Here is a 22,537-nt window from a genome sequence, read left to right as displayed (position 1 = left end):
TTAATGTAGGATATGTGATTTTTTGTTTGTTTGTTTGTTTAAGCTCTTATGTCCTTAGAAGCACTACCATCTAGTGCAGTGGTTTATAAACTTCTTAAAGATTAGAATCTTTCCTTCAGGAATTCTATGCAGAGATTTGTCCAGAAATTCAATAAATAAATAAATAAATAAAAAGAGTTGTTATAGTAGAAAAAGGGACATTCTGAGTAGAGTGCCTGGGACACTCCCCTCTCAGCCTTCCCCTCATTCCAAAGACAGCCCCTGAGGCATGTCCTCTTGACTCTTAGGTTTCCTATAGGATATATTTTGAAAAGTATTGGTTTAGGTGGAAGATATAGATAAGTAAATGAGAAGTCAAATTAATGTTTTAGGAAAATAATTATGAATAAGAGAGACATGAAAGTCTCGTGTTGAAATGAATGTTGTGCTTTTTCTAAGAGTCTTGTTTTCCTCCCTTACTCCCTTTGGCCCACAGGACTATCCCACCTATACTATCCTTGGTCAGAGTCAGTACCAGGCCTGCTACCCCAGCTCCAGCTTTGGAGTCACAGGCCAAACTAACAGTGATGCTGAGAGTACCACGTTAGCAGCAACCACATACCAAACAGAGAAGCCTAGTGTCATGGTACCTACACCTGCAGCACAGAGACTTTCCTCTGGTAAGCATCATAGCTCTAAAAACTTTGACTTGAGGGCACTTCATCCAACAGGTGATGGTGAAGATTATTTTGTTCTGGTCTAAGTCACTGTTACTGTGCAATTAGTTTTCCCTCTCGGGAGAATTGAAACATTGGAACCGGACTACGATGAGTCATTGGCAGGCTGAATGTAATATCTGATGCTGTGAACAGAATAGTACCAAGAGTGAAAAGACTATTTATGACTTCCACTCTTCCCTCCCTATAGCTGTAACATGATTATCACAGGGAACTTCAGAATCATGGCATAGTTTATAAAAGTTGGAGGACTCGGTGTTAGTCTGTGCATATTTTGGACTTAGCCTCAGAGTAGTAGTTCTTAACTTTTCCTGTGTCATGGATCCCTTTAAGAATCTGAGGAAAACTATAGTCCTTTTCCTGAAAAGAAATACATAAAATTTAACCTACAAATTTAAGTCTGTACATTTAGCTTTGAAATGTATTGATGAATTATGATGTCTAGGTTAAAAATACAAAACCCTGACATAAAGGTTTTATACACACATTCATGAACATATGCACATACTTTTTACTTATTTCTATTTTTTATGAAAATTTGGTGGTTTGCTGTCATATCATGTAACTTGAGGAAGGACTGTTTATTGTTACTAGTACTGATGCATTTTAAAAACAGTGCTTTACATCAACTAAAGCGGTTTTCTGTGCATCTTGTCTTTACCTGTCTTCTAAGTAAATGGACATACAGATGGTCGCTGCTTCAAACTTACATAACTTTGAAATAATTACTTGTGCCAGTCAGTGCCTTAGTTTTGAATTCATTTTTCTAAATATCTTTGTTCTTCATAACAATTTAAACTTCTTAATAATGGAGAATTTCAAACATAGACAGAAGTCAGAATAGTGTAATGAACCCTTATTATTCCATCATCCATCTTCAACAGTTAACACAACTCATAGGCAATCTTGTTTCAGCTATACCTCATCCAATTCCCTTCCCAAATTCTAGGCATCTTATCTCTAAAAGATAAATACCCATTAACATAACTACAATGCCATTAACCCATCTAAAATAATTCAACAATACTTTAATATCATAAAATGCCAAGGGTATTCATATTTCCAATTTTCTCATAAATATTAGGAGGTTTTTAATTTTTTTTTTTTAATTTTTATTGGGGAATTGGGGGGATGGGAACAGTGCTGGGGAATTGGGGGAAGGGGAACAGACAAGTTGCTGTCGTTTTGTTCTTCAGTCTAGTTGTGGAGGACGTTGCTTCACTGGCCCAAGTTGGCACCATCATTGCGCTCTTCCCGGGCGAGGCAGATCAGTTGCCGGCTTCTGGATGGCCTCTCAACTGCAGCAGCCGCTCACGCTGGCTGCTGGCTACACACGGTAGCCCATGGCAACCCACTGCCACAGGGGCTGCAGCTCATGCCGTCGCCCCGACTCACGGCAGCCCAGCTCCAGGTTGAGCTGTTGTTCAGCATCTTAGCTGTGGAGGGCAGTGTCACTGGCCCTCATATGTGGGATCCGAACCGGGGCCCTCTGGCGTCCCAAGCCAGTTCTTAACCATCGCGCCACTCGGCCGGCCCTTTAAGATTTTTTTAACAGTTTGTTTAAATTAGGATCCATGTAAGCTCCATATATTGTGATTGGTAGATATGTACTTTGTGTCTCTTTTAACCTATAAATTGCCCCATCTTTTTTTTTAATTCCCCCTTGTTGAAGAAACTTTTTAATTCCGTACCATTTCCTAGTCTGAATTTTGCTGATTATATCCTTATAGGGTAGTGTAATATGTTCTGCTGTCTTCTGTATGTTATTGTAAATTGGCAAATGGACCTAGAGCAGTCTTTTTCAGCTAGAGGCTATTTTGTACTGTGTGCACACCACACACACCTCCACCCCCTCCCTGCCTCTCAACCCCCACCCCCAGCCCTCAGATATTTGGCAATGTATGGAAACATTTTTGGTTGTGACACTGGGTGGGGTTGCTACTGGCATCTAGTGGGTAGAGGCCAAGGATGTTGCTTAACCAATATCCTACAATGTACAGGATAGCCCCACATAATAAAATTTATCAGGCCCAAAATGTCAGTTGTGCCAAGTTGAGAAACTTTGATCTAGAAACTTGATCAGATTCAGGTTCAATTTTTGTTTGTTTGTTTGTTTTAACAAAACAACTTCGTAGATGTGTTCTTTCATGGGGAGGCAGGTGTACAAATTCTAGTTATAACTTCCTTCGTGATGTTAAGACCTGTTAATGCTCAGTGCCTAGGTCTACATTCCCAAGTTGCTTAGATAAAGTTTGGTTTTTCATTCTTTGTCCCTGCAATATGATTCTTAAGGGCAGAGAGCCTGCTGATCTTCCTGCTCTGGTTCATACAGCCTGTGATTACTGGCAATAAGTGTCTTGCTTTTGCCTTCCAGGAGACCCTTCTACAAGCCCATCTTTGTCCCAGACTACACCAAATAAAGATGCTGATGACCAGTCCAGGAAAAACATGACTGGCAAGAACCGGGGCAAGAGGAAAGCTGATGCCAGCTCTTCCCAGGACAGTGAATTAGAAGTATGGGAAGAAACTCATTTGAGTTACCTACTTTTTTTTTTCTCATTTCTTAAGTTTATCAAACTTATATCTGAAACTTATGGGATAATATGGTTCTATGATTTGCATTTGATTTGCGATTCCTTAATGACTGACGTTGAACATCTTTTCATGTGTTTATGGTTCTATGTTGTGTCCCCTTTAATTCCTGAGCAATAGAAACTGAATTGGCCAAGTGAAAAGAGAAATGCAAAAACACATTTCTCTATGCACATAATTTACCATATCACTTCAGATGCTTTTACCAAAAGCATCAAAAAAGCTTTTCTAAAAAACTTTTAAGGGAAAGAACTGTTCTCTGTATTCCAGAGGAGAATAGAAAGAACAATGTATCATATTTAGAAAGCAGAGGGTGTCACAAGTAATGTCATACTGTTCTCCATTTAAAAATCTCAAAGCAAAATGAGAGGACTAGAGTGCTTTAGACCAAATTTCTGTGAAACATGCAACCAGATCTGATAACTTATTGAGATTTCCATTCACTTATTCTGTGGTTAAGCATTTTAGGAATTTACTGTGGTCATACATCTGGCTTCATTATTAAAAAGACTTAGAAAGTCATACAAAATACTACTAATAATGAAGTTTTGATATTAGTCCTTTTGTTTTATTTTTTTCATTTTTTCTATAATATAATCATTTAATAAGCGGGAAAAGCTGTATTTAAAAATGAGGTCACTGATAGGTGTTTTTTTTTTTTTTAAGATTTTTATTGGGGAATTGGGGGGATGGGAACAGACAAGTTGCTGTCGTTTTTGTTCTTCAGTCTAGTTGTGGAGGACGTTGCTTCACTGGCCCAAGTTGGCACCATCATTGCGCTCTTCCCGGGTGAGGCAGATCAGTCGCCGGCTTCTGGACGGCCGCTCACTGCGGCTGCTGGCCGCTCACACTGGCTGCTGGCTACACACGGTAGCCCATGGCAACCCACTGCCACAGGGGCTGCAGCCTACGCCGTCGCCGGCGACTCACGGCAGCCCAGCTCCAGGTTGAGCTGTTGTTCAGCATCTTAGCTGTGGAGGGCAGTGTCACTGGCCCTCATATGTGGGATCCGAACCGGGGCCCTCTGGCATCCCAAGCGAGTTCTTAACCATCGCGCCACTTGGCCGGCCCTGATAGGTGTTCTTAAGACATAGGTAATTTGAGACTGTATTTGGATTTGGAGCCTCTCTTCCCCTTTTTTCTTGGGGAAAGAGAGAAAGGAAAGGGGGGGAGGGGAAGGAAAGAGAAATATAAAGTTCTGATATATTTCATGGGAAAAACTGAGACCTCACTAATTTTTTTAAATTGTGGTAACATAATTTTTACCATCTTTATGTAATTCAGTGGCATGAATTATATTCACAGTGTTGTTTAATTGTTACCACTATCTACTTCCAGAACTTTTTCATGATCCTAAACAAAAACTCTATACTCATTAAACAATAATTCCCCATTCTGTCCTCCCACTAGCCCTTAGTAACCTCTGTTCTACTTCCTGTCTCTTTGAATTTGCCTACTCTAGATATCTCATAAAAATGGACTCATAATATCCTTTTGTGTCAAGCTTTTATCACTTAGCATAATGTTTTCAGAGTTCATCATTTATAGCATGCATCAGAACTTCATTCCTTTTTATGGCTGAGTAATATTCCATTTTATGTAATACACCGCATTTTGTTTTTCCTTTCATCTGTTGATGGACACTTGGGGTTTTTTCACCTTTGAGATATTGTGAATAATGCTGCTATGAACATTGGTTAACAGGTATCTCTTTGAATCCTCTATTCACTTATTTTGGGTGTAAACGTAGGAGTAGATTTGCTGGATCATATGATAATACTACGTTAAACTTTTTGAGGAACCACCAAAATGTTTCCATAGTGGCTACACCATTTTAGATGCCCACCAGTAATGCATGAGGGTTTCAATTTCTCCACATCCTCATCAACACTTATTTCTCATATTTTTTATAATAGTCATCCTAATGAATGTGAAGTGGTATCTCATTGCAGTTTTGATTTGCATTTCCTTAATGATTACTAATATTGAACATCTTTTCATGTGTTTATTAGCTTTTTGTATATTTTCTTTGGAGTAAGTTCTGTTCAAATTTCTTCCCAATTTTTTAATTAGATTTTTTTATTGTTGAGTTTTAGGAATTCTTTATATATTCTAGATATTAATCTTTAAGCAGAAATATGATATGCAAATATTTTCTCCCATTCTGTGGGTTGTCTTTTCACTGTCTTGATGGTATCCTTTGATGCACAAAAGTAAAATTTTGATGAAGTTCTATTTTTCTTTTATTGCTACTGGTTTGTTATACCTAAGAATACAAGGTTATTAATATATTCACCTATATTTTCTCTTAAGAGTTTTATTGTTTGAGCTCTTAAATTTAGGTCTTTGATCATACTGAGTTAATTTTTATATACTGTAAAAATTTTTATAGTATAAAATAAGGCTCTAATTTTATTCTTTTGCACATGGATATCTAATTTTCCCAACACCTTTTATTGGAAAGAATTCCCTTTCCCCAGATAATGGTCTTGGTATCCTTGTCAAAAAAATTGATTGACCGGATATGTCAGGGTTAATTTCTGGGCTCTCTCTTCTATGTCATTGGTTTATGTGTCTATCCTTATGCTAGTACTACATTGTTTCAATTACTGTAGCTTTATAGTAATTTTTAAAATCAGAAAGTGTGAGTCTTCCAAGTTTGTTCTTATTCGAGATTATTTTGGCTATTTGGGAACCCTTGAGATTCCATATGAATTTTAGGATGCATTTTGCTATTTCTTTAAAAAACACTGTTGGGATTTTGATAGGGGTTGCATAGATTTTGTAGATTCCTTTGGGTAATATTGTCATCTTAATGTTAAGTCTTCCCCCTATGAACATGGGATGTTTTTCCATTTGTTTAGGTCGGTCTTCTTTCATTTCCTTCAGCAATGTTTTACAGTTTTCAGTGTACAAGTCTTTCACCTCCTCAGTTAGATTTATCACTAAGTATTTTATTACATTTGATGCTATTGTAAGTAGAAGTGTTTTTCAGATTCCTATTAGGATTATTTATTGCAAGTGTATAGAAATACAACTGATTTCTGAGTTCATTTATTAGCTCTCACAATTTTTTGTGGATTCTTTAGTATTTTTATGTATAAGATTATATCATCTGCAAGCAGAGATAATTTCACTTCTTTCTTTCCAATTTGGGTACCTTTTTTTCCTTTCCTTGCCAGATTATTCTGGCTAGAATTTCCAGTACTGTGTTGAATAGAAGTGGTGAAAACAGGCATCTTATTCCTGATCTCAGGGGTAAAGCTGTGGGTTTTCCATATGTGGCCCTTATTATGTTGAGGAAGTTCTTTCTATTTCTAGTTTATTGAGTGTTTTTGTCATGAAAGTGTGTTGAATTTTGTCAGATGGTTTTTCTGCATCAATTGAGATGACGATGTGGGGTTTTTTCCTCTATTCTATTAATGTACTTTATTACATTGATTTATTTTTGTATGTTGATCCATCCTTGCATTCTGGAAACAAATCTCATTTGGTCGTGTTGTATAATTCTTTTAATGTGCTGCTGAATTTTGTTTGCTAGTATTTTGTTGAGGATTTTTGCATCACTGTTCATAAGTATGTTGGTCTGCAGTTTTCTTATAGAGTCTTTATCTGACTTTGGTATCAGGGTAGTGCTGGCTTCATATTGTGAGTTAGGAGGTGTTCCCTCCTCTTCAACTTTCTGAAGAGGTTAGGAAGGATTGGTTAATTCTTCTTTAAATGTTTGGGAGAATTTACCAGTGAAGCCATCTGGTCGTGGGCTTTTCTTTTGGGGATTTTGTTTTGTTTTGTTTTTTAATTGGGGAGTTGGGGGGATGGGAACAGTGGTGGGGAATTGGGGAAAGGAGAACAGACAAGTTGCTGTCCTTTAGTTCTTCAGTCTAGCTGTGGAGGACGTTGCTTCACTGGCCCAATTGGCACCATCATTGTGCTCTTCCCGGGCGAGGCAGATCAGTTGCCGGCTTCTGGACGGCTGCTCACTGCAGCTGCTGGCCGCTCACGCTGGCTGCTGGCTACACACGGTAGCCCATGGCAACCCCTGTGGCAGTGTGCCACAGGGGCTGCAGCCTACGCCGTCGCCTGCAACTCAGGGCAGCCCAGCTCCAGGTTGAGCTGTTGTTCAGCATCTTAGCTGTGGAGGGCAGTGTCACTGGCCCTCACATGTGGGATCCGAACCGGGGCCCTCTGGTGTCCCAAGCCAGTTCTTAACCATTGCGCCATTCGCCCGGCCCTGGGATGTTTTTGATTACCAGTCCAACCACCTTACCAGTTAAAGGTCTATTCAGAATTTCTATTTCTTCTTGAGTCAGTTTTGGCACTTTGTGTATTTCTAGGACTTTGTCCATTTCATCTAGGTTATTTGTTGGTTCACAACTGTGCATAGTATTCTCTTATAATCATTTTTATTTCTGTAAAATTAGTAATAATGTTTATTTCTGATTTTAATAATTTGAATCGTCTTTCTTTTTTCTTAGTCTAGCTAAAAATTGTCAATTTGATAGATCTTTTCAAAGAACCAACTTTTACTTTCATTGATTTTTCTGTTATTTTCCTACTCTCTGTTTTATCACCATTCCAACTTTTACTATTTCCTTCCTGCTGACTTTTTCTAGTTTCTTTAATTGTATAGTTAGATTATTGATTGAGATCTTACTTTTTTTTTAAGGTATGCATTTATAGCTATAAATTTTCCTCTTAACACCTAGCTTTTGCTGCATGCCGTAAATTTTGTTTTGTTGTGTTTTTATTTTCATTCATCTGAAGGTATTTTTTTAATTTAATTTGTGATTTCTTCTTTGATCTTTGTTTTTTTAAGATTGTGTTGCTTAATTTTCACGTTTGTGAATTTTTCCAGTTTTCCTTCTGTTACTGGTTTCTTGTTTCCTTTCATTATAAATTGGAAAAGATGTTCACTCATTACTTTTTATATTTTCTTCCTTCAGCGGGTATTTCTGTGGGACTTGGATGAAACTATCATCATCTTCCACTCCCTTCTTACTGGATCCTATGCCCAGAAGTATGGAAAGGTAATTTGAGTCTTCCTTTGTTATAACTGTCCCTCTCCTGCTATATGGGCAGGTACCCCAGATCACTTTTTCTGCTACCTCTGTCTTACCCTGTTGACCTTTCACTTTCCATGTTAAACTTCACCTGATGGCTTATACCAGGCAGGCCACATGATCAGGGATAAAGCTAGAGACTAGACCTAGTATGCGTGCTAGAAGTTGTTTGAGAGTGTTGTTTTGTATAAACAAAAGTATGGAAATGACGATGCTCAAAACACTGGAGTCTCAAGATTATATATTCCAAAGACTGATCTATTATCCCTTAAGTCACTTTTAACAGCAAAATGAGCATTTCATCTAGTTGATCATATGCCACATATGTACATTAAAAATATAGATAAAATATAAAATATCTTTCTAAAACAGATTACAAACCTTCTAAAACTAAATATACCAAGCAGAAGTTAGCTTGTTTAGTGATCAATATAAACATCAGTTTTAATCGTAGGATGAGCTGTTTTTGAGCTATTGCCTGTATATTTCTATACTAAATTACCTCCAGGTTCTTATTTTTCAGCTTCTATTAATAAATTTTATGAAAATATTGACTCCTTTGCTCTCTTACTACCAGTTGTTTGTTAATAGTAATGTTTCTGTTAGAAGTATTTTCCACAGGCTTTTAGTATGTAGACCAGCAAGTTCATACGCTATATAGCTAGGCTGTTTATAAAATATATAAAATAAGAGCATACAACCTCTAAATGAAGACCTCCTTATTCATTTTAAAGCTAAGTGTGTTGAAAAAATAAAAAAACTAAGTGCATTGTTTTTCCTGCAGACATTTTGGCTCTTCAGCTTTTGTTTACTTATTTCCTGGTTGTTAAGATTGTCGGATAACTGACTTCTGGTGGTGTGTGTGTGTGTGTGTGTGTGTGTGTGTGTGTGTGTGTGTGTGTGTACATGTGTGCAGAAAAGATAATGAGTGTTATATTTGCAATCTTTTAGCAATAAAAACTCCTGAAATAGGGTATTTCCCAAAAAAATAAGTGGGTTTTCTAAGTTTAAGCTGAGCCATCCTGCCACCTGTTGGCAGCTCAGGGGCTGCTCAGCTCGGGCCGGGCATTGAACTGCTGTTGCCCAGAGCTCAAACTCTTCAGCGAGCTCTTAACCAACTGAGCCACTCGGCCGGCCCAGCAAGTCCTGAAATTTTTAACTTTTCAAAATCCCACATTCTTTTTTTTTTTTTCCCAAGATTTTATTGGGGAATTGGGGGAGGGGAACAGACAAGTTGCTGTCCTTTTGTTCTTTGGTCTAGTTGTGGAGGACGTTGCTTCATTGGTCCATGTTGGTATTATCATTGTGCTCTTCCTGGGTGAGGCAGATCGGTCGCAGGCCGCTGGACAGCCGCTCACGGCAGCTCTTGGCATCTCACACCGGCTGCCAGCCGCTCATGGTAGCTTACGGGAACCCACTGCAGCCTACGTCATCGCCGGCGACTCATGGCAGCCCAGCTCCAGGTTGAGCTTGTTGTTCACCATCTTAGCTGTAGAGGGCACAGTGTCACTGGCCCTAATGTGGGATCCGAACCAGGGCCCTGCTGCTCAGAGCTGGCATCCCAAACCAACCCTTGACCAACGGGCCATTCGGCCTGCTCCACAATCCCATATTCTTATAGCTGTGAATGAAATTGCATCAGTAATAGTTAGAAGCACTGTTGTAGGTCTGTGTTGTCTTGGCCTTGACCCAAAATAATTTTGATCAGAACCAGTGCTCTTGAGTAGTAAGTCAAGCAGATTTTTCTCTTACTGTCTTTAGGACCCAACAGTAGTGATTGGCTCAGGTTTGACTATGGAAGAAATGATTTTTGAAGTGGCTGATACACATCTATTTTTCAATGACTTAGAGGTAAGCATTTTAAATTGTTTCTGTGCTTCAGTGAAACATTTTGTTCAATAACTATTTATCGAGCTTGTGCTTATTGTATTTAGAGGCAATGTGGTTAGACTGAGTGGGTATGAAGAGGCCAGCTGGCCACTTAGACCTGCATAGTCTTGCAGGAATAGTGCCTTGGTTAGATTACCACAGCCTTGGTTCTGGCCCTCAATTTTATTGTCTCAAAAATTTGATTTTTGTTGTGGAAGTGATCTAGGTCTGGGGGAAATAGCAACCCATTAGGCAAAACACTGATGCCTAAACCAACATTCCAGTTTATTCATATATATTTAAAATGTATAGATAAGGTGGGTTTGATTATTTGTACTCTTAATTACACTTGACTGTTCAATTTTAGCTTCTCAAAAGATAATCTCTTGATTTGTCAGATCTATAAATGGCTGCTTTAATTCATTGTATTTTATATTGCTTGCTTTCCATATATAGGTTAGCCTTGACATCCAGAATCATTTTATACTTAGGTACAAAGAAAACCAGGAAATACTGAGAGCTTCTTGGTGATTTTTTTTGGCTTTGACATTTGAGTTCACCTGTGAGGTGAATATGGTGTAGTGGAGAGAACACAGAACTGAGAGTCAGAAGACTAGAGTATGAGTCCCAAGTTAAGAACGTTATCTCCCCATTCTGGGCCTCAGCTAAGCAGTTATCCTACATAAGAAACTAGTAACTGTTTCTGGGGAGGGAAATGCGTTGCTGGAACACAGGTGGGAAGGACCAGGTTTGTCACTTCATGTCCTTTTGTATGTTGAACCGTGTACCACATATCTTACCTAGTTTTTGAAATAATGAAAATTTTAAAGTAAAATAAGATAGCATTTTACAACATAAAGTAATCCTACTCCTTTTTAAATACAATCTAGTTCTACTCAACAGACCATTCTCCAACAATTTAAATTAATAGGGCTCTAAACTCCAATACTTTTATCTAAGCTCCACAGTGCTTTATTTTTTTCCTCAACTTCACATGTTGATAAGTTAGGACATCAAAGTTTTTATTCAGCAAACATTTATTGAAAACCTACTATGTGCCAATAATTATTGCCAAATTGTATTTGTAATGATTTTCTAGACATAGTCCTCACTCAGGACTGAAAGTTCTGTGAAGAATTTGACCTGAATGTGTTCCTGCCCCCCAGGTCAGTGGTTCTCAACTTTAGGGGGCATAAGAATCACCTGGGGACCTTGTTAAAAATGAAGATTCTAGGACTTCATTCCCAGAAATTCTGATTCTAAGTAGGTCTGGGGTGGACCCAAGAATATGCATTTTTAAAAAACTTCCCCAGAGGATTCTGATGCAGGTGGACATTACAACGCTGCCCTAGGTGGTGTCAGAGGAGTGAATCTGTTAGTTACGCAATGGGTGGCATTTTTTATCAAGTAGCAGCATGAGCTTGGTGAAAAGCACCTTGGATTTGAATTAGAAGACCCAGGCTCTTTCTAGTTTCTTTCTACCACTCACTAGTTGTATGACCTTGGGTAAATTTTTCATCTCACTTTTAGAACATGAGGAGATTGACTTAGATGACCTCTTCTGAGTACCAAGTTTGAATTTATAAATTTGTTTCCAGCCATTCTCAGTTTTGATACCACACTCTACTAGCATCTGTTCCATCTGCAAAATTTATTGGTACATGCTGCATAAGGTCACTGGACTAGACTAGAGGGGTACAAAGGAGATGTAGATATGGCTCATGCCATAAGAAGCCTACAGGTAAATGGAACTTTCAGTCTAATGTAGAACATAGACACACCCGACAGTGTAAGGGAGCCTGTGCTTACACCCATGAGCTGTTAGAAAAGTGAACTGTTGAGATAAGAGCATAACTGAGGGTTGGGATAATAAGGAAAATTTCATGAAGACCGTGGGACGTGAATTAGGTCTTAAAAGAAGTTGAACAGCAAAGAGGGTGAGAGCGACCCTCCACACATGAGAGAGACAGACAGACCAATAAGGTTTTTCATCATCCCACTGTTTGTGGTATTTTTACAACATATCGTGGTGATAACACTTTTATTCACTGGATTAAATAGCGTGTGGTTTTGTCTTTTAACAGGAGTGTGACCAGGTGCATGTGGAAGATGTGGCTTCTGATGACAATGGCCAAGACTTGAGGTGATAAAAACAATGATGTCTTAAACATCCGTGCACTCGTTATGCACAAGACACTGTCTAGGTTAGAGGAAAACTAAGATGAATAAGACAGCCTTAAAAGATCTTACAGTCTATTAGAGGAGCTAGAAACATAGTTAACAATGGCATGCGGTATGACGAAGGTGACAATAGAAAATGTGACAAAGCACAGGAAAGAAAGCAATTCTGTGGATGTGGGGAGCAGATGGTTGCCAATATTGGAGCGGCCTTCTCAGTGCAATAGAATTTGAGTATGACCTTGAAGACTGGGTGGAAGCGATGATAGGATAAGAAGGCATTCCAAAGTAAGGAATATACTAGTTTCTCTCTGGCTAGATTTTCAGTCAGGAGGAGTGTGTTTCCAGACTGGTTAATTTTAGATATGAATAAGCATCCAGAATTTCACCAAGGAAATTAATCGTGGGGATCTGATGGTGTCAGGAATAACCCTATGGAAGACAGTCTTAAACATTATATCACAGTGAGTGCTAAACCGAGGAGGTCTCAGTGGCAACATGCTTGCTCGGTCTCCTCATTTCTCTCTTGGCTACTGTCTTCCGACCCAGTAGTCTTAGCTAAGAACAATCCAAACATTGATCTAGCTTACATTTAAAGCCTTTTAGAAAAAAAGACTGTCAACATCTTTTCATGTTAATTTGTTTTAATGTTTATCCCTTTTCATAGGCAAAAGGTTCTTCCCTGTGTCTACCCTACAATTGGTTCATCCATGAACTCTCAAATCTAGAGCAGAACTGGACATATCACTTAGTAAGGACCTAATCCTGTAGTGCTGGGAAGGGTTGAAAGGCTTTGCTTCAGGCGCAGGGTCCAGTCCTGCACAGCTACAAAAAGCACCTTTCATTTTTACGAGTGTTTCCTGGTGTTTTAAGGAAACAGCCTGGTTTTTAAAGGAAAAGTCCTGGTCTAAAGCAGTTTATGATCCACTGTGAACCCTAGTTTTTTTGTTGTTAGTTTTTTTCTCTCTCTTACATGTGTGGCTAACCAGTAATTTTATCTATCTAATGTCTTGGCATCTTTATTTTCTTAAATATAGAATTTCACACTTATTGACCTCTATTTTGACATTTATTTATTTATTTATTTATTTTTGTAATTGGGGAACAGTGTGTTTCTCCAGGCCCCATTAGCTCCAAGTCAAGTAGTTGTTTCAATCTAGTTGTGGAGGGCGCAGCTCAGTGGCCCATGCGGGGATCAAACCGGCAACCTTAGTGTTATGAGCACTGCACTCTCTCTAACCAACTGAGCTAACTGGCCGCCCCTCTATTTTGACTTTTGGTTGAACCTAGTTGTCTCTAGTTCTGTCAGTCATTTTAAAATCTTTACTTAGGAAAGTAACTATACAGGCATACCTCATTCTATTCACTGTGCTCTGTAGATGTTTTTACACATTGATTACAACTCATTTTATTGCGATGTTTGCTTTATTGCGGTGGTCTGGAACTGAAACCACAGTATCTCTGAGGTATACCTATATTAGTTATCTATTGTTGTATAACAAATTACCCCAAAACTTAGTAGCTTAAAGCAATAAACATTTATCATCTTAAAGTTTCTGGGAGTCAGAAACTTGAAAGAGTAGCTAGGTAGTTCTGAATCAGGGTCTCTTGAAATTGAAATCATGATATTGGCTGAAGCTAAAATCATCTGAGGGCATGATTGGAGCTGGAGGACCTGCTTCCCATCTCTCACAAGTGGCTGATAACAGGAGGCCTCAGTTCTCACTATGCGTGCTTCTGCGTGGGATAGCTTGAGTGTTATGTGGCAGCCGGCTTCTTTAAGAGCAAGTGCTCCGAAAAAGAACGAGAGAAGCCTAGTCTCTGAGGTCTCACACCATCACTTCCACCACATTCTGCACTTTCAAATACAGTCCATACCCACAGGGAGCAGAATTAGAAGAGAGGAGTATTAAAGAATTTGTGGACATATTTTAAAGCCACCACAGTGACCCATAAACTTAATAAACTAGCCAACAAATCACTGAAGGAAAACATGTCCATTACCTTACTATTATTAGTATTTTGGGTTATTTCCTTTCATTTTTTTTATGTAGTTGCAATCATTGTGTATGTATGTGTGTTTGTATACAAAAAAAGTTATATTCTGTTTTTATTTCACTGTAAGATATTCTGTCATTAATGAAACGATGCTCTATCCCAAGCCAACCTCTAGGGGATGCTGGTGCTTGAATTGTACCTACCTCTCTTTCCCTCCTCTCCATCCTTTCTTTTATAGAAGTAATGGGGTGAGATAGAGGACTGGTGAAAGACTGACATACAAAGATTAAGGGAAAAGATTATCGAAGCCATCAGCTTTATTGTCAGATGCCAGAAATAGGACAGAGAATCCCAGATGACATTCATCCAAAACCTCCTTGCAGTATAGACTTTAATTTTCATTATCCTCTCTCTGCAGCAACTACAGTTTCTCAACAGATGGTTTCAGTGGCTCAGGAGGCAGTGGCAGCCATGGTTCCTCTGTGGGTGTCCAGGGAGGTGTGGACTGGATGAGGAAACTGGCTTTCCGCTACCGGAAAGTGAGAGAAATCTATGATAAGCATAAAAGCAACGTGGGTGGTAAGTGTGGCCTACAGCCAGTCTAATTTTCTGTTTCCTTCTGATATCTTGATTTCTTTTCCAGGGATTCCTTAGAACCTCCTGGCAACTCCTTATGAATTTGTGCCACAGTAACATTTTAACTTGTATAAAACCCTTTGGGGAGGAAGCTCTGCATTTCGCATGGACTTCTCTTAGCATAACTTTTCAAAGTTCTCTTGTTCTCTTTAGACAAATGCCTTTTTAAAGGAAATGTGTTCTATAGATTATGTTTGATGACATGCATTTTATTCTGGGGTCCTAACTACTGTCAATGCTATCAATAGGCATATATATATGTATGTTTGTTTTTTTTGTTTGTTTGGTTTTTTTTTAGCTGAGCCATCCTGCTACCTGTTGGCAGCTCAGCGGCTGCTCAGCTCGGGCCGGGCATCGAACCGCTGTTGCTCAGAGCTCAAACTCTTGAGTCTCTTATCTTCTTTGGATTCACTGGCATTTGTATTTTTCTCCGTTTTGAAGTTATATGCTCTGTGTTGGTTCTTTTAATGGTTAGCCTCACTGTTTTAATACATATACTTAACAAAGNTCGAACCGCTGTTGCTCAGAGCTCAAACTCTTGAGCGAGCTCTTAACCAACTGAGCCACTCGGCCGGCCTGTTTTTTTTTTTAACTGATTTATAACCATCAGGACAAGTCAGGTAGAACTAGTGACTAGGTTTATAGTGGATGGTTTATAGTTTTCCATGTGATTTGAAGGACCTTGGAAATGCTTTCTGCCCAAAAATAGCTTAAATGTCAGGTGCCACTAGGCCTAAAATTCTATTATTTGGAGTTAATTAATTAGTCATAGATTATTCAAATTAGAAGAGACATTAGAGTTAACCTAAATCCCTTATTTTGCATTCAAGAAAATTTATGTCTGCCATGAGGGTAATGAGGGCAGCAGCCATAGCAAGTTAGTGACCGTGCCACAGCTGGAATCCACATCCCCCAACACTCGGCCCAGTGCACTTTCCATTCATGGAGTTCTGTTTTTAGTGATATACCCTTGAGAAAATATTTAAAACTGTGAACCATCACCTTCAAGCTTCTATATACACACAAAAGATTGCATGAAGTTTCAGGGATTCCATAGACTGCCTAGAGGTATACTACTCCAGGTCCAGAGAACCCTCCTCCATACCGTGCTGCCTTTACAGTGTGGTACAGAAAGTAAACATAGGGCTTTGAAGGTCAGTTTGGTTCATTCCTGTTACAGCCCTCCAACACCAGGTAAAAATCACAGGCACCTGGGCTTTGGGAATCTAATTTACTTTTTTCAGATTTCCCTTTTATTGCTTTTTTTTTTCTCATGATTCAGAGCCAATACTTATTATTTTGACAGCTCCAAGTCTTTTTGCTTTCCCTATCTCACAGATATATTAGCCTTTATTTTGTTAGTTTTCATATACATCCTAAGTTATTCTTTTCTGCCCAGTGAGTACCTGGACCTAGTTTCCTGAAGAAAGTAATATAACTCTCTGTGAGAATCCCCTGCACCTACCCTGAGGTAGGACATTAAAAGTAATGTCTATCTGTATTTTGTAAAATAAGAATTAACAAAAGTACCACATAATATTATTAGGTAAGTATATGACGTATATAATATATACTTATGTATGATACAGTATACTGTACAATGCCTAACTCAGTTGTGGCCATGGAAAATAATGGACAAGGAAGAATCTCCAGAGAGCAGTGACAGAGGCTGCAGAGGATGATGGGCAAGGGACTTTGTCCAAAGAAGCAGAACCAGGGCTTCCAATAAGGGGTGGGAGGAGGAAAGGCTAACCCAGAAGCTTACTGTACTCCCTATTTCTGCATATTGGGATTTGGGCATCACCCTTTCTCTCCTTTCCCAAATGGCGTTTCTGCTTTCATTACCCTGGTCTCATACTATTGTACTATAGAAAAGGGGAAGCAAAAACTTATCCTTTAGTTTATGGGTTACTGGATCAAGAGAAGCAAAATTTGGACCTGGTAGAGAAGACTATACACCATTGAGATCCTAGACTCTGAGTCCTTAATATGGCTGAGGCTTTGGAATTGTCTCTCTTAGAAAGACAATAGCAAATATTTATTTATGTAGGAAGAAAGGTGTATAGAGGTATCAGGTAGTCTAAAGAGCAGACACTAGCAAAGACTGATGATTTGTATCCACTATATTCTGTAGTGATAAAACTCTTTTTATCTAGTCACATGGCCACCTGAACTAAAAGCTACATTTTCCAATCTCCCTACAGTTAAGTACATGGTCTTCAAGTCATGACTAAATGTAGATAAAAGAAAAGAGAGAGAGAGAGAGAGAGAGAGAGAGAGAGAGAGAAAAGGTGTGTGTGTGTATGCTTATGTATATATCATACATGACATATAGGTATTTGTTTTGTTTTATCAGAAACGTTGAGAGTCATCTAATTCTAGGCTTGTATTGTGAAACCATTAATCTGAAAACAAATCATACACAGTTCTAGTCTTTATAAAAACATCCTTTGTTTTTATGGAGCATTGGTAATAGACTACAGAATTTCTCTTTTTACCTTCACTATAGAAAATTCAGGGCCAGATTTATTATTTGAATATTATAACTCAAGTGTCTGATAACATGTTCCCATCAGGCGAATTCTGTTTTGTTTTATGCTTAATTATCTGATCTTAAACAGTGTTTTACTTTTATCAGCTTAAGTTGTTCCAGAAGTAAGTACAATACAAATAAATGACATTCAGAGAGTTGGTCATTCAACCTGGAGTCTCGGGTGGATGTATCCTGAAAAGGAGTGAAAGCAAGTCCCATGGGAGCAGTGTATGTATGGTAGTGGAAAGACTTCTGAGACCAAAACCCGCTTGTTGTGTAATCTTAGGCAGCACCCCTTTACTCCCTTGGGCCTTTGTTTCTTTAGAAAGAGATTAGAAATGCTGCAGGTCTTCCAGCTCAAACACTTATTTTTGTCCACCTTTGGTTCTCGATGTCATGTCTAAAGCAGTGCTACTCTAGGTATGGTCCACCAGTCTGCAAATTATGTTACTGATGAGTGATGAAAGAGCTTGTACCAGAATCTAATCACAATGTGTTTATCAGTTATTTTGTTGTGGTGGTTGTGCCCCCAGCAAAACATTCTGATGAAGTAAAAAAGGCATTGTGAGTAGGCTGCTCTAGCGTTTTACCAAGAAGAGAAAGATATTAGCTCCATAGAATATTTTAGTGACTCACACTATTTCTGAATTGAATTTAGAAGTTGCTTCCTCAGTGTCAGCAACGATATGTTGTCAAACGATAAATGTGTCTGCTTTTATTCTCACAGGCCTCCTCAGCCCACAGAGAAAGGAAGCACTGCAGAGACTAAGAGCAGAAATCGAAGTTTTAACAGATTCCTGGTTAGGAACTGCATTAAAGTCCTTACTTCTCATCCAGTCCAGGTATGGAAATGGTTCTTATAGGTCTCATCCTCTCAGAGACACTCTTTCCTATACCAGTCCATTCCCTAAAATAAGGTTTGGGATGGGGTAAGAGGAATTTAAATGAATCAAGGAAGTATATTTAGGTTAGGTGGGAAGCGAAGTCATTTTACACTAACAGCACACCTTAGAGTTTTAAGAGAATATTTATATAAGAAAGCCTTTTTCTTTTCCCTTTTGTTCACAAAATTAAAACTCAGTAACCCATAATCTACAGCCCAGGAGATGAGCCTGGTGACATCAAAGAATACATATAGGAGACATATCTCAAATATCCTAAATACAGGATATGTATCAAAACCTACTCGGGAAGGCAGGATTCAAAAGAAAGGGGTACGCTCTTTGATCTCGGCCACAGACGCTCAATGACGAAGGGAACATCATCATTTGGAAAGCGTCGTAGTAAGATGCACACGTTATGCGTCCACTGTGGCTCTAAGGCGTACCACCTTCAGGAGTCTACCTGTGGTAAATGTGGCTACCCTGTCAAGCGGAAGAGAAAGTATAACTGGAGTGCTAAGGCTAAAAGACAAAATACCACCGCGACTGGTCAAATGAGGTACCTAAAAATTGTATACCGCAGATTCAGGCATGGATTCCGTAAAGGAACAACACCTAAACCCAAAGGGGCAGCTGTTGCAGCATCCATTTCCTCTTAAGGATTGCAACGATTAGTTGCACAGTAAATCTTTTAAAATATATATTAAAAAAAGAGAAAGAAAAGGGTACATTAAGGAGATTTCAGCTTGAGGCTTATAATGGGAAATAAATACTGTCATATTTGCAGCAATATCCTTATTGCTTCTTTCCTCAAATAGGAATTCTAGATCTACAACCTAATGGAGCAGACAGTAAAACTGACACCAAGGATATTTGGTGAAGTTTATAAAAGACATGTGAAATTAATGTGTATTATAGAATCTATGTTGCTATTGTGTGAAGAGCGGAGAGGACTTAAATCATATCTCATGTAAGGGCTGAGTTGCATTCAGATGAAATAGCACTGTAACTGAAAGTCTTTTGTCATTTGTTTTCTAGAGAGTGGTGTCAATGACATGAGTTGGTGGTAATTGCTAACAAGTGCAGTGAGCTAGAATGGCCGAAAGGGAAATGAGGCAAGAATCAAATTGCTGCTCTGTGTCCCCTATAGAATCTCTTGTCTTTTGATTTGGGAAGTAAATAAACCTGAGATAATTAGAGCAGTAACTGAGCATTGGCACTGAACAAATATCATACCAGGCTGTTTGAGGCTATTTTTCATAATTATATCTTAAAGAGAAGATCCATTTGAATTCTTGCTCCTGGGTTGGTTTGGTTTCACCTTTTTCTTTTCCTTCTTTCTCCCTTGTAGAAAGAATTGTGTGAATGTTCTGATCACTACAACCCAGCTGGTTCCAGCCCTGGCCAAGGTTCTCCTATATGGGCTTGGAGAAATATTTCCTATTGAAAACATCTATAGTGCTACCAAAATTGGTATGGTTTCTATTCTGTTTCTTGTCACTGGCCTTACAATAATATTTCCTATTTATGACGCACTTATTATTTACCATTCCCTCTGTTAGACACCACACACACACACACACACACACACACACACACACTCACTCACACTCACACTCACACTCTCTCTCCTTTACAGCAGCCTTCTCTTGATATTACTGATGAGGCAGTTCAGGCTAGCTTTCTCCAGGCTTCACAGCTAGTAAGTTACATAAACAGGATTCAAATCCAGGTCTGTTGGACTTAAAACTTATGCTCTTTTTTTTATAATATTTGAAAGAACATAATATCTAGTTTAGAAATCTACTTTGCCTCATTTCAGATTTCTCTTTCACAGAGAGAGCGCTGTAGTAAAGTATAGTAGAAAAAGCACTAGGTTAAAAATCAAGGACTAAGCTGTATATTTAAAAAACGTTAAACGCCTCACACCCGTTAGGATGGCTACTATCAAAAAACAGAAAATAACAAGTGTTGGTAAGGTTGTAGAGAAATTGGAACCCTTGTGCACGTTTGATGGGATTGTAAAATATGCAACTGTTATGGAAAACAGTATTGACAGTTCTTCAAAAAATTAAAAATAGAACTACCATATGATCCAGCAATCCCACTTCTGGGTATATACCCAAAAGAATTAAAAACAGGATCTCAAAGAAATATTTGCACGCTATGTTAAAAAAAAAAACAGCATTATTCACAGTAACCCAAATTGTCAGTAAACATGATAAGTTCCTTAACCTCAAATGCAAATTAAAATGTGATACATTTCCCATTTATCAGATCGACAGAAATTTAAGTCTGATATTGCCAAACTTTGTCAAAGAACACTTATTCTGTAGACGAGATTAAAAATGGATATAACCATATAACCATTTTTGGAGAACGTTTGTCAACGTTTAGTAAAGTTTAAGATGTGTATAACCCTATGATCAAGCAATTCCACATTTATTTATTTATTTATTAAAATCTGGCCTTTTTAGGTTTTTTTTTAGATTTTATTGGGGAGTTAGGGGAGGGGAACAGTGTTGGGGAAGAGAACCAGCTTCAATAATCATTGTGGAGGGCGCCATTCGCCATCTGGCTGCCCGTCGGCAGTTCGTGGTCTCTAAGCTCAGTCTTAGAGCTTAGAGCTGCTGTGTTCAGTCTTAGTTGTGGGTGGGCATAGCTTCCATCCCATGTGGGAGTCGAACCTGGCAGCCTTGTTGTTAAGAGCATACGCTCTATCCACTGAGCCATCTCAGCTCAAGGTGCAGAGTTCAGTCTTAATTGCAGGTGGGCGTAGCCTACCATTGAATAGACAATCTTGTTGTTACATCCGTTGAGCCATCCTGCCACCTGTTGGCAGCTCAGCAACAGCTCAGCTCGGGCGCAGCGTCACTGGCCTATGTGGGAATCGAACCGACAACCTGTTGCTCAGAGCTCTTGCTCTTAAGCCAACTCTTAACCAACAGAGCCACTCGACGGGCCAGCAATTCCACTTTTAGATATGTGTACTTTTGTGCAGACTACAACCCACATTCCAAATTCTGCCCACTGACTGTTTTTATAAAGTTTTACATGTAACCATGCCCAATGTAAACATGCCCAAATCATTTTCATAGCTAATTTGAATAATTGCAACAGAGTTGACTAATTGCAACAGAGATCATGTGACATGTATAAGAGAGAGATACAAGAATTTTTTATGCAGTCTTTTTCATAATAGAAAATAATTGGAAATAGCCTATCTGTGAACCTGTCAGTGAAAAGAATTGGATAAATAGATATAGTCAAACAAGGGAATACTATATAGCAGTTAAAAGTGAGTGAACTAAAACTACATATATCCATAAGGGTTAATATGAAAACCAGTGTTGAACACAAAAAACACATTGCAGACAGATATGCACAGTATGAACATTTATATAAAGGTAAGAAATGTTCACAACAATACCATAAATTTTTTATGGCTATATACTCACAAAGAGAAAGGAGGGAGAAGAATGACATTCAGTACAGGTACATAGGAAACTTCATATACATCCGTAATATCTCATTCTTATATATTTTTTTATCTAAAGTGACTATAAAGTGTTAAGATTTGACAGAGCCGGGTTGGTGGTAGGTATACAGACATTTATTTTTATTATTCTCCTTTTTTGAATGGTGAAATTATTTCATTTACAGGGGATATAGAGGGGATAGGGATATATCTGAAAACTGCCCCCCTTCAGATTTTGCTGCTATTGCCACCACTATACTTTGCATTTTATAAGAACCCAGAGCATTCACTGAGCCTACCACACCTGAAAGATATGGGGTTATCAGAAAAGTCATGACGCATTTTTGCAACGAAAAACAGAAAAAATATGTCATGACTTTTCCAACATCCCAATAGATTTTGTGTAGTGCTTGTTATACTGAGTCCTGGCACCCAAAGGCATATCAAACTAATGGAAACAATTTTATTCTCTCTGACAGTAATTGTGCTCATTTGGTGATTTTCCTTGGTCTCATTTCATCCAAAGCTAATTTGCAAAGCTGTAGTGGTACCTGGCACCATGGTAACCACAGTGAGAGGCTTAAGGCTTTCCTTCA

The 22,537-nt window shown here is 38.6% G+C and overlaps 1 protein-coding gene and 1 pseudogene across 3 annotated transcripts in view; both read left to right on the top strand.

Annotated features, from left to right (window-relative positions):
- Positions 1-22,537, top strand: part of EYA3 (EYA transcriptional coactivator and phosphatase 3) — a 66,686-nt gene that overhangs the window by 35,248 nt on the left and 8,901 nt on the right. For all 3 annotated transcript variants that reach the window (XM_019650241.1, XM_019650240.1, XM_019650243.1), the window contains 8 exons: positions 476-659; positions 3,091-3,230; positions 8,252-8,335; positions 10,130-10,219; positions 12,322-12,380; positions 14,832-14,992; positions 18,310-18,424; positions 19,815-19,936. In XM_019650241.1, the coding sequence (XP_019505786.1) occupies positions 476-659; positions 3,091-3,230; positions 8,252-8,335; positions 10,130-10,219; positions 12,322-12,380; positions 14,832-14,992; positions 18,310-18,424; positions 19,815-19,936 (955 nt within the window). The remainder of the gene's footprint in view (positions 1-475; positions 660-3,090; positions 3,231-8,251; positions 8,336-10,129; positions 10,220-12,321; positions 12,381-14,831; positions 14,993-18,309; positions 18,425-19,814; positions 19,937-22,537) is intronic.
- Positions 18,434-19,767, top strand: LOC109386766 (60S ribosomal protein L37 pseudogene; annotated as a pseudogene).

Source organism: Hipposideros armiger, unplaced genomic scaffold (assembly GCF_001890085.2).
Source record: "Hipposideros armiger isolate ML-2016 unplaced genomic scaffold, ASM189008v1 scaffold_138, whole genome shotgun sequence".
NCBI lineage: Eukaryota > Metazoa > Chordata > Mammalia > Chiroptera > Hipposideridae > Hipposideros > Hipposideros armiger.
This window is presented reverse-complemented; position numbering and strand designations above follow the sequence as displayed.